The sequence below is a fragment of the Brachycentrus maculatus genome, unplaced genomic scaffold, assembly GCF_059751285.1.
Source record: "Brachycentrus maculatus isolate JH-2025_06_01 unplaced genomic scaffold, ASM5975128v1 h1tg000240l, whole genome shotgun sequence".
Classification (NCBI taxonomy): Eukaryota; Metazoa; Arthropoda; class Insecta; order Trichoptera; family Brachycentridae; genus Brachycentrus; species Brachycentrus maculatus.
This window is the reverse complement of record NW_028280991.1, coordinates 998,840-1,012,106: the sequence shown is the minus strand read 5'-3', so window position 1 is coordinate 1,012,106 and position 13,267 is coordinate 998,840. Positions and strand designations below refer to the sequence as shown.

At 37.0% G+C, this 13,267-nt stretch overlaps 1 protein-coding gene across 3 annotated transcripts in view; it reads right to left on the bottom strand.

Annotated features, from left to right (window-relative positions):
- Positions 1-13,267, bottom strand: part of GckIII (Germinal centre kinase III) — a 172,500-nt gene that overhangs the window by 3,628 nt on the left and 155,605 nt on the right. For all 3 annotated transcript variants that reach the window (XM_088264964.1, XM_088264963.1, XM_088264962.1), the window contains exons 3-8: positions 10,690-10,906; positions 9,754-10,046; positions 4,670-4,815; positions 2,868-3,234; positions 1,718-1,906; positions 625-729 (exon numbers count right to left, since the gene is read on the bottom strand). In XM_088264964.1, coding sequence (XP_088121090.1) covers positions 625-729; positions 1,718-1,906; positions 2,868-3,234; positions 4,670-4,815; positions 9,754-10,046; positions 10,690-10,906 — 1,317 coding nt within the window. The remainder of the gene's footprint in view (positions 1-624; positions 730-1,717; positions 1,907-2,867; positions 3,235-4,669; positions 4,816-9,753; positions 10,047-10,689; positions 10,907-13,267) is intronic.

Here is a 13,267-nt window from a genome sequence, read left to right as displayed (position 1 = left end):
ATTCTTACGTTAGAAATGGACATTTCTAACGCTAGAATCATGAGTGTCTTTTTCGAATATGAGAATGTTGACGATTTAGATGTAATTTTATACAAATTTTAAAACGCTAATACATACAACAATAATATGAAATTTCTTCTCTTTTTATGTACAGTACAAACCATAAAACAAAATGAAAAAAAATTATGTTTAATAAAAAAATAGGAAACTTCATGCATGGTAGTCAAAAAAATAATAGAAAATGACACACTATCTGCGGGAAGTTTAATTTTATCGTTTCACTCGACTGGTGGTGTTCGGCGGAAAGGGTAATTTTACCTTTTCACTTGACTCGTAAATTGCGTGTAAGTTATTTTTACGCATGACTTTTGTGGCATCTTTTGATCTCATATCGATGTATACAGTATGGTTAAATGTTATCACTTCTTTTTAGAGATGTTTATTTTTATTTTGAGCGCGAATCCACCTGCAGATGGTATGTTAATATATAATTTTATAGTTTAAATGCGTTTAGCTTTATCATTTTAGATATTATGCGTGCAATTCTAAAATTAGGTTCAGAAAGAAAGGTGGATACTTGGGTGGGATTTATGAATTACTCAATAATATATATTTATTTCTAACCTCTTGTAAAAGTGGAGTAATAAGTTGTGTAAGGTAGGGGCTCGTCTGTCGCTCGATTCCGGTGCCCCCATTTCCGGATATCCCCCGGTGATCCAAAGGAGACATCTGCAAGTTTAAAAAAAAAAAATATATATATATACACAATAAAAATTCACATTTTGAGTATGTCCAAATCCTTGTCCACAAATCTTGGTTTCTTTACTTGAGAGTTTTTTTTATTTTTTAACCTGTTAACCGTGTGGTCCGCTGTCCAATTACGCAACTTGTAACGGGCGCGAAAACTGATTCACTCCGTGTCTTAAATTCATGCGGAGACATGTATGGATGACTAATACCTTTGTTGTTGGAAAAATATACGTCCCGCCCGTTCAACATATATTTCAAGGACGTATTGATATGTCCTACCCGTACCCGATATTGTTTACGTTTGACGTATTTATGCGTCCCGCCCGGTTAACAGGTTAAGGAAAAACCTGTATTTTTAGAAGCTTGTCTGCAGGTAGGATGGTGAAGATAGGTAAGGTAAATATGAAAAAGGTAATATGAAAAATACACCCAGATCGATTGAAAATAAATACTTCTTGCATTCACTTTGCGATTGGCGGAATTCGAACCCGCGACGTCAGTTTCGCAGCCGAGCGTCTACCCAACTATGGCACGGCGCTTGTCAAGATGTGTGAACCCGGAACAAGAAAACCGCATTTGTGAACAAGGATTTGGACACACTCAAATTGCTGTGAAATAAGATTACTGGTCAGATTAAAAGCTTGATAAAAATTAAAAACACGTAGAATAATTTGGGAAGAATCTCATATACATTTTATAAGGGCCTCTGCTAAAACAAAAAAAGCTTACTCAACTCAACCATAGATGCTGCCAAGAATTTTTATATGAAAGAATGTGTCAATTATAGGATACATAAAATCATATGTAGAATGGTGAATATTACACATGTATAAAGTGATAATTTGAACCAGCCTATGACAGGTCGTAAGCCCCGTAAATACCCAGACTTCCATATTCCTCATCATCTATGTTGAGGTGTTAATATTATAAATAGAAGGCCTACGGCAAGCAGACTCCCATATTTTACCTCTTTGCTAATTCTTTTATCCCGATGTTGCTGTTGGTCGTTCTTCCTGTCCTCTCTGTCCCTCTCCCTCTCCCTCTCCCTCTCCCTCTCCCTGTCCCGGTCTCGCTCCCGGTCCCGTTCTCTCTCCCCGTCCCGGTCCCGGTGTTCCTTGTTTCTGTCGTTAGCCGATATCGCGGACGGAGGTGAAGACTGGAAGAAGAAGAAGAAGAAAATGAGTCCTTGAAATATGATATAATTAAACTAATCTGACACTCGAACTAAAGATGCAACATGTGCAGTGACCTTAAAAATAGCCCAATACTGTATTTCGATAAATGAATTGAACAAATAAGTGGCTATTGGTATTAGCCACTTATGGGATTGAGGCAAGAGCAGATACTTCTAGAACAAAATCTCGACTTTGAACCTCCGAGATGAAGACTCTCCGATCCATAACCGGAAACACATTGCGAGACCGAGTAAGAAATACCGACATCCGGAGCATGTGTAAGACGGAGGTTATCGTGAGGTGGGGACGACAATGAAGGCGATACTGGAATGATCATGTAAACAGAATGTCAGATGACAGACTTCCATGTATCGCCACGTATCGCAAAAACAACACTTTCTGCCCTGTAGCGGGAAGATATTAGTTAAAAATATGTCGCTTTTGCTGGGATATATGTAGTAAACTTTCTGGGCATTCCGAAAACATGCACGACTGAAAATTGACAATTTTTGATTTATGACGTTCTTGAAAGGAGTGAGCGATATAACACTCAGGACAGTACTAGTAATGCATCAATTTAAAAGATCATAAAGCTGTTTGCCAATATCATATACTCAGGACTGTACTAGTAATTCATTAGATTATAAGATCATTAAGCTGTTTGGCAGGATCATATAACACTCAGGACTGTACTAGTAATGCACCAAATTAAAAGATCATAAAGCTATTTGCCAAGATCATATAACACACTCAGGACTGTACTAGTAATTCATTAGATTATAAGATCATAAAGCCAAGATCATATAATGAGTGAGAGTTCTGAGGGCTGATATAATGCATCAAGTTAAAAGATCCTCAAGCTGTTTACCAAGATCATATAATGAGTGAGAGTTCTGAGGGCTGATATAATGCATCAAGTTAAAAGATCCTCAAGCTGTTTACCAAGATCTTGTCGTGGACATTATTGGAAGGCACGTGGTGTTGGTATTTGTGGTTATGCTGCGGCGGCTCCTCGGGCCTCTGGTGCCACGGCCGGCCCAGGGAGCCGTTCTGCTTCTTCTGCGCCGGCGGCGCGGCGGCGGGCGGCGCGGGCGGCTGCGGCGGCGGCGTGCTTACCACGGCTCTCTCCCTCTCCTTCTCCCGCTCTCTTTCCTCCCGCTCTCGCTCCCTCTCCCTCTCCCGTTCTCTCTCCCGTTCCCGCTCCTCCTCCGCCCCGGACATGAGCAAGGACGTCTTGACCCCGTGCAGCCCCTTGACGGTCATTATCCACGGCTCTTCCAGGTCGCTGTCTTGTCGGTTGGATTCCTCTCTGCGAAACAAACGAGCAATGCTTTATTATACTTTTATATTATTATATGCAAACTTTATTATAACCTTAAATAAAATGCTTACCCACACACAGGCCATGCCTTTGTGGGATCTTTTTTTGTATTGATATTATATATTTTTGTACTTGTAATTATAATATATTGTGAAATGAAAAAGAATTTAATATAACGGGAAAAAAAAAAATGCGATTCAATTATCCATAGTAACATCTTAAACTAGCGAGACAAAGATCCATGTATTTTTAATAACGGACAACTTAAGCCCTACAAAAAAGACTAAATTAATATAAATTTGTCCAGATAGAAAAAAAAAATTCTAATTACAAAATAACTTACAATTTTTTTTTTTAAAACAATTGAAATAGAAATCGCTTTGTAAAATAACAATATATTTTAGGGCATCTTTTTAGGGTTGTCAAATTAGAGTGAACATTATTTTCAAAAAAAATATTTTTGTTTGGTATTCATTATAAAAATAACAAGCTTTTTTATAGCAGTTTAAATGAGCTTTTAGAGCATCATACTATTTTATGGATATATATGAATGTCATCAAAATCTTGCTTTTTGCAGATTTATAGGAAATATGTTTATATGACCTAGAGTAAGAATTTTATATCATTTATATATTATCAAAATTAAGAATTTTAGTAAGTAACTATGCATAAAATACACGCAATATGTGAAGTTTATAGGGGAGGAGTAATTTGAAATAATAATTATCATAATAGATGATTAAAATGTCAATTCTGCATTTTTAAATTTGAGTTTGGGATTTGTACCATACTATATTTCTATGTACTTTTTGTCCGCCTCCGTAGTGTAATGGTCAGCATGCTCGCCTACCGTTCTGGAGGTCCCGGGTTCGATTCCCAGGGGGTTCAATAAATATAAGTGATTTTTTTCACTCTAATATTTATTCAATATTACACTGGACTGGTACCTGAAGTGGAGGGCTGATCACCTTTCTTTCATGTGTAATCGATCGAGATAACACTGCCTTTATATGAAGCAGTGCCCTATGCACCATTGGGGTGCGGAAAGGGATTATTAATTATATTTCTATGTTATGAAGTGTATTTTTTTCCAAGTGATAAAATATTTAGGCAGATACATCACTGTTTAAATGCCAAAGGGCCCCAAGGCAAAAAAAATTAACTCTTTATTCCAAAAATAGTATCTAAATCGTCAACATTTTCATATTCGAAAAAGACATTTATGATAAATGTCCATTTTTAATGCTAGAATCATGGGTGTCATTCGAATATGAAAATGTTGGCGTTTTAGATACCATTTTTGGAATAAAGAGTTCAATTTATATTTTGCGTTCCGGCCCTTTGGTATTGAACCAGCGATATGTTGAAATGCTTGATTATGAACAATGTTAAAAATAATAATATGTAAAATTTTATACTTACGAGTCTGAATTTTCAGATTCCGTTTCACTCTCTTCACTTCTCTGCGATTTCCATTTCTTATATCTGTCTATCAGGTCCATTAAATAAGAATTCTTCTTCGCTTTCCGGATGAACGGGAATTTCAATAATTCTTTAGCTGTTGGTCTCTGCAATTTGAAATAATAAAATATTATACACGATTGCCAGAGACTATTTTATGCTCTTCAATATAAAGGTAAATATATATATTTTTACGTTAAGTATAATAAACAAAATTTGCAGTACAGAACACAGACGGAGAAGGCATTGGAGTGATCGCAGTCATTCAATCTCTCGATGTGTCAAGTATTTACTTAAGAATGAATAACGAGGCACTAACAGCGAAGGCTTGAAATATATAATGAAGATTGAACAGGAAAATAAGATGTTTTCTTGGTTCTTCTCGACGCTAATGTAATACACGTATGATCTTTAGCATGATGTGAAGGTCAAACCAGGGATAAACAACGTAAAATTTATTTTTAATTAAAGTTTTTATTGGTAAATAAAAAATAAATATCTTAAAATCCATTGTGACATCGTGTTTAGATGTATTCCGCATCAATCCGTTTCTAATACCGTCAATACGGTGTTTGAAAATGATGTGAAATGCATTAAAACAGGTGTCGCAATCGATTTTAGGAGATACATAGTGGTATTTACCAAGTAAAACTTTAATTAAAATGGATAGATAATACCATAAAATGGCTCAATTAATGCAACGTAACATTAATTTAACTTTGATTTCTAAATATACGGCTCAGTCTCGTTAAATGGAAAAGAAAGAAAATATATAGAACACAATTCATAATTTCACAATGCTTGTGAAGCAATGAAAATATTAAAAATCTGTGAAACAACAATGTTACCGAAAACAAGTGACAGCACTGTCAAGAAGCACGCTGTCCGCCATGAACAATGTTAAGTATTGCGTGTGATGCTTTGTTGTTAAACAGATGGCGCTGCCATTACGGTCCAAAAAGTTGTTTAAAAAATATGTTACCTATCACAGGTGTTTAGTAACAGGTGTGTATCTGAATGCAATATTTGTCAAAATTTTAAATCATAACTGACATAATTTTAAATCACAAATGTCAATAATAACTTGAGAAGATTCATGATTTATTTTTTAATTTAAAATATTTATATGAATTTGTAGATAGAAGATCGTTGTATCATATTATCTGTCATTTGTAATAATATGTATATTTAAACATCTTCATTTATGTTAAGATATCAATAACAATAATAATATAAATACCGATAAGTATTTAAGTATTTAAGTAATAAGTTTTCCGAAGAACCGACTCAATACAGACCAATTAACCTGACTGTTTTTACATGGAAATGGATTCAATTTTTCTGTCGCGGGAATCATATGCTTTTAGCTATGAAATAATGAAAAAAATAGCATGAACATACAAAACGTAGTTTGTGAGTGGTCGGCCGACATGTGTCTATGTACGATTGACCTGGATATACGGAAGGGCCTTTAGCCTTTGACAACAATAGCGAGGAGTGCAGTGCCAGTGCTAGCCAACAATACGCGGAGGTACGGCGCACCGGCGAGCGAGAGAGAGTCGCGGCGCATTCCAGCCGGCATTATGGCATTATGGCATTATGGCATTATGGTACTATGGTTTATGATTTCCCAAGCGGTGATTATTCGATTATTCCGCCGTCTGACTTCGATAATGGCGTACCGCGAAACCCGGTCGGTACTACCCGAGATATCTCACAAATCCAAGAATCTATTCCTTTCGATGTAAAATACATTGAAATCACACGTAAATATTAATGAAATATTTATGATAACCTTAGAAAGCTACATGAAATAAGATGTACTTGAAAACCCTTATCCGCACCCCAATAGTGCATAGGGCACTGCGTCATATAAACGCAGAGTTATCTTAATCGTTTATACATGAAGGAAAGGTGATCAGCCCTCCGCTTCAGGTACCAGTCCAGGGTAATATTGAATTAATATTACAGTGAAAAAAAACACTTATATTTATTTGACCCCCCCTGGGAATCGAACCCGGGACCTCCAGAACGGTATCCGAGCGTGCTGACCATTACACTACGGAGGCGGACAAAGATATACTTAATTAAATTAATTGATTCGGCAGTTACTTCGTGGTAATTAATATCTATCCATATTGAATTAAATGTTATTTGGTTAATACCACTATTTATTAAAATCATCAAATAAATTTTAAATAAAAAATATAAAAAATTAGTACGAGCATGACCCAATTAAGGGGTCATTAAATATTGCATATTATTTGCAGGAAAAAAACACTTATTATTACGATGACTTTGTTTTTATTTTATGTAAGATGACAATTAAAAAATCGAATCGAATTCAAAGTATGTATAAGATAAATAAACCATGCGCGTCATAAAAGATGCACATTTTTAAATATCACATTAATGAAAATCTAAAATCAATAACGCGTCTACGTCTTTAGCGCAAATTTCACCCATATTATTCTTTACATTATTACACAAAAGCATATGATTTTGACAATGATTTTTCTGTGTAACATTTTGTAATAGTTGCAAACTCCCTTAAATTTGTTACAGTATTGTGTATTTAAATGAAAATCAAACAAGCTTCGAATTGGCTTATGTGATTTATTTATTTTTGTATAATTTCAGCAATTTTATTATTTCGTGCACTGCTACAACTAAAACAGCCGAAAATAAATATCTTGGTTACAACGACAATCGCGAATTTCCCGTTCAATTTTCCCTCGAGATTATCTCTATTTTCCGAAGTTAAATTGAAAGTGATCTCGGGGTTTTGTGTTGTGGTCTGAGAAATGGGGCGGGCGGTTGGTGTCCTGTCACAAATTAGCTTAAGTGGGATCAAGTGATCGGCCGCAGCCTCCCGTCCCCTACGAGGCGTCATCTTCGCGTTGTCGCACTGGCTGAACAATAAAGTGGATCATTTTGATAAGGGTTGGTGTCCACCCCGCCTCGCTCCTCACCCCCAAGGACCGAGGACTGATACGCGTGATTCGCAGCCTACCCGCTACAAAATTGGACATTTCTTATGACAATACGAACCCTGGAATAACGGACACCTCTAAAAAATACGAAATTACCATCGTATCACTGTTATTTTGCAATGAACTCATTTTTTACATTTTTTTGAGATCTAAACATAGATGAAGATTATGGAAGTCTGGGCATTGACAGGGCTTACGACCGTCTTAGGTCTGGTTCCAAGGCTAGGACGACGGTCGTATGCCCTGTAAATGCCCGGACATATTCTTCTTCATCAGTGTTGAGATGTCAAAAAATTTATAATAAAAAATAACTCCTAGTTGAAGATAATACAGATTTGTGAACAAGTATTTTATCACACTCAAAATGTTGTAAACTCATTTTTGTTTATTTTAATAAGTTTACTGTAACTTGCAACAGTATTATAGATAACGACAGGAAATAATAAAAATAATGGCAAAAAACAAACAAACAAAACATGAGCAGGCGCCGTGGCGTAGTTGGGTAGACGCTCGACTGCGTAATTGGCGTCGGCCGGTTCGATTTCCGCAAATCGCAAATTGAATTAAAGAAAGATTTATTTATTTTTAATTGGCCTGGGTGTTTGTGATGTATTTTTCACATCACAAACACCCAGGCAAGCCTAGAAAAGTAGAGGCTTACCGGTTATTTTCCTTTAAAACAAAATTTTGAGGTTTATGTCTTTCTTTTTAAAACTGGCGAATTGATAATAACGGGTTAATATGGATTTAAGCCAAGTCGTACGAACACGCAGTTGCGTAGTTACGAAAAAAGCGTTCTCGGTCTCGGCGCTGTCCGCAAAATTAACTCCAAATTGTGATTTTCGATGACGCGTTTTCAGAAATAATATTCAAAACGTAACTCAATGTAAGAAAAACTTGTTCATCTCATGTCGGCTTACTTGCGTAATTTAACTCAAATAAAATTTAAAAAAGTTTTCATTACACCCGCGTTTATTTCGGCGCGGACTATCAGAGAAAATGTTCTCGGATTTGAAAAAAATGTGAATTTTAAGTGAAACCGTTTATTTGAAACATTTATTACGAACTTTTAATTGGCTATAAAAATGAACCAGCGCTTTAGTTTTCCGACAAACCGAGTCAATACAGACTAATCGACGTCGACTGTTTTCACATGTAAATGGGATTCTTCACAATTAAACGTAATTTGAGTTAATCTGGTTTTCTCTCGGCTCGCATAATGGCCGCCATAAAGAGCTTTACTGGAGACTTAGCGCGAGTCACTATTTTCGGAGACAGATAATAAAACAACAAGAATTCAACATAAATCCGCCGAAAGCCTTTTGTTTGCCAAAAAAAATGTCTGGATTCCTCTGATAACATTTGGCACGGAGAAAATTCATCTTGCACACAAAAATCCATTACAAAAAAAGGTTTTCTATTAAAAATGAATACGTAGAATGTACAAATGGAGTATTAATGAGAGTTCCATTACGATAATTTACGACTTGGAAAAATAAACAAATTGTTTAAAAACGTTACGTTTTTGCGAAAATTTGTATCGCATTGAGTTCAAAAAGAGTGAAATTTCATATAAATTTTGTATTATTATATATACATAAATCCATTCCTCATCCACCTAATATATTTTCACTTTCCATTCCTTTAACCTAGCCGGCTTGAACAGGGGGATTGAAATCCCCCATAATTTTAACTTTTTCCCAAAAACTTTAGTATTATAAGAGCTACGAGTATTTATTCAAAACTTTTTATAATATTAAAAATAATTTAACAGTTAGATTACTCCGATTTTTAACCACTCGCTTATCGGATGGCCGCCGTCAGTCGGCCCTAGGCGGCGCGCTGGAAAGGACGTAAAAACTGTGACTGCTGGCGGCGAGTTACAAGCTGCGTACTACGATTTCCATACAAATATGAACTGGGGTGTTTTGGTACCCCGCTTCTGATCACGTGTAATTTCTGGATGATCAGTAAGATATACTTGCTAAATATAAAACTTGCACTCGTTCCAGGCATTCTAATAGGTTGGTACGAATGTTTGAATGTACTGACATTTTCGGGGTCCTTGTTGAGGCACGCCTCGACGAACTCCTTGAACTGCCTGGAGTAGTTGCCGGTGAGCTGCGGCGGGTTGTTCTTGGGGATGAGGAAGAGCACGCGCATGGGGTGCAGCTCCGAGTTGGGCGGCTCGCCCTTGGCCAGCTCGATGGCCGTGATGCCCAGCGACCAGATGTCCGCCTTGCTGTCGTAGCACGACTGCTTGATCACCTCGGGCGCCATCCAGAACGGCGTGCCCACGAACGTGTTCCGCTTGCTGGTCGTGTTCGTCAGCTGCCCGGCCACGCCTGCGAATCACCCAGATACATATGGTATATCACATAACATTGTTACTATGGTTATTATTTGTTTGTTCATAAGTTTTGTAAAAACTGAATTTTGGTATTTTTTTTTAAATATGCATCAAGGGGGTTTTGAGGGATGGAGACGAAGTGTCGGCCTCTGTCCATATATCCTCCTTCCCCCTGAATAATCTGCAAAGAGTTTTTTTTCAATTTTAAAAGTTCCTCTATGCGAAGCTGACAAAGAGTCTCCCAGGACTCGCTATGGGCGGATGGTGGGTTTAGAGAAAAAAAATATATATCACAAACTATTTGCGTTTATTTACACCTAGTGAAGATAAAAATAAACGCAGAGAAGCTCAAATGCACAAAGCGATCCATCGAAAGATCCATGCTTGTTTTAAGCCTGAGATAAAATAAAAAATGAAGAAATTAGGAGCAGAACCAGAATAGCGGATATCATGGATCTCGTATCAAGACTTATGTGGCAATGGGTGGGACAAATTGCGAGACAGGACTCCACAAGGTGGACCCCTAAAATATTGAGATGGAGACCTTGGGAGAATAAAAGAGGCATCGGAAGATCTCAAAAAAGATGGTCCGACGACATAGCCGCTATGGAGGGTAGAAATTGTCTTAGAAGTCATACCAAAATCCGCCAATTTGACATCGCCCATCTCGCTGAGCAGCACGTTGGCCGCCTTGATGTCCCTGTGCAGCTTGCGCTCCGAGTGCAGATAGTCCAGCCCCTTGAGCACCTCGCGCAGGATCACGGCTATGTGCATCTCCTCGAAGCTGCCCGCCTTCATCAGGTCCAGCGCCGAGCCCCCGCCGAGGTACTCCATGATGATCCATAGCTTCGTACCCTGCGAACAAGGAAGACCAACACAGTGATTATAGAGGTCAACTGACGAGGCCAGATATGGGGCCCATTTCGGCCGACACGACTCAAAAGCGTTGGGGAATATGGGCTTACATTTTCTCGACCTTAAAAAAAATTATCGAAAGAGTACATCGAAACGCGTGTCACAATAAAAGTATAAAAAGAAAAGGTATGTACGTATGTGCGATTTAAAAAAAAATTGAATGACAATAAAATTGAAAAATTAAATACGTGAAAGAAACGAACATTACGTTCCCTACATTGAAATATTTAATACTTTATTTGCTTCGTAGCAATTTGATAAGTGGAAAAAGAACAATATTATTTCATTAATTGATTCGGCAGTCACTTTGTTTTCATTAAAAATCTATAAATTTTTAATCAAAGTTTTACTTGGTAAATACCAATATAGCGAAAATACCACTAGTGGTATTCACCAAGTAAAACATGAATCAAGAGCATTACTATTGATGGACTGCTTGTCAAAATATAATCCGGTGTTTGTTCGGCAGACTAACGCGTCCACCGAGAGAATAAAAATAGCTTCCGCCTCGATAGATACTAATCAATACCCACGTCTATGCCAGAGTCAACATTGTCGAATACCGCCAAAGATACTATTAGGCCATTCAATTAAGTATTTTGTTTTTTTTTATTGCCGGCCGAAAATGTGTTTCCGTGATAAAACAAAAAAAACGAAAACAATCAAACTACATAAGCTAGTCGGCGGCGGTAACACGGCGTACCGAAGTCGTGGTGTCCGTGACGGAACGTGGCTAGAAAAATGTTTATGGCAGATCGATTTGCCAGAATTTGATGTAAACAAATAATAAAGGCCAGAATTCGATGTCAACAAATAATAAAGGCACCGCGCAGTAATTTGTTTGCACAACTTACACGCATTATATATAATTTTTTATTTATTTATTTAGCTATCACCCAGTGAAAGTATGTTTCTGTCAGTGTCAATTTTTATTTTTATTTTTATCTTCTTCTTCTTATTCAAACCCGCATCCCAATTGTGCATAGGCCACTGCATCATGTAAACGAAGTGTTATCTTGATCGTTAACACATGAAGGAAAGGTGATCAGCCCTCCGCTTCGGGTAACAGTACAGGGTAATATTAAATAAATATAAAGAGTGAAAAATCACTTATATTTATTTGACCCCCCCTGGGAATCGAATCCAGGACCTCCAGAACTGTAGCCGAGCATGCTGACCATTACACTACAGAGGCGGATTTTTATATACAAACAAAATAATAATAATAAAAATACTTATTAATAACAAGTAATAAAAAAAAAATCTAAATCCAATCATAGATGGCTGTTGTGACCTCGATCACAGAACATCATGAGATTGATGCAACTTTGACGAAAATTAATTCTTATTAAAAAAAAATATAAAAAAATAAGCCAACAGCAAAAAAATTGTTGACCAGGCCGAGACCTTATCCATCCATGGTAATATATGAGGAGGTGGACACGTATTTTAATTATAATCATTTTAATCGACGAAATATTATTTTTTCTAATATACGACCAGAGTAAAAACTTGTTTTGCATATTATTCAGGATACAAACTTATTAAGACATAGGTAAACAAGATTTGGGACTCGCACACAGTCAGTATACAACTTACAAAAGCTTGTACACATGTATGAATGCCCTAGGTATTGCTGTTATTCTCATTATTTCTATCTTCTAATCCTTCTCCATTACCTCCCGATATAGCAATAACGTTCATCGAACTGAGCTCCTTCGATTATGTCATCTATATCCTATCAATATATTATATATTCTTCTCGTAGATCAAAGTATCAGGACCGCAGAACTGATGACCGCGCCTTTATATAACTATGTGCCGATCAAATCAACATCGCGCCGCGAATGTATTTGCCTAGAATTTTCACTCAAGAATTACACGAAATTATAGCAGACATCCACTCACGAGTAGGTATAGACTATAAAACTTATAGAGTTGAAGCCTAAGTAGGGCCACGATAAGCGGTGTTGCGTAGCCAGATTTTAAAGTCACTTGGACGTTAGGTAATTCAAAATATTCAACATCGCTTCAATCTGATGCACTAATGAGCGCAGATAGCGGTCAGATGAGAGAAATGTGATTTAAAAAATCGCAGATGGGTGCAGGGAAACAGAAAAAGGCAAAAAAAGAAACGAGGATTTCCAAATATATATTCATTGAGACAAAGAAAAGTAATCAGAAAAACTCTGAATTGGAAATACAAAAACTTCTGAGCGTGTGTCTCCCCAAGAACGCAATCGAGGGTTAAGGAGAGGGGAAAAAATGGAAATTCTGCCCGGAATAATTACGATGTAAACA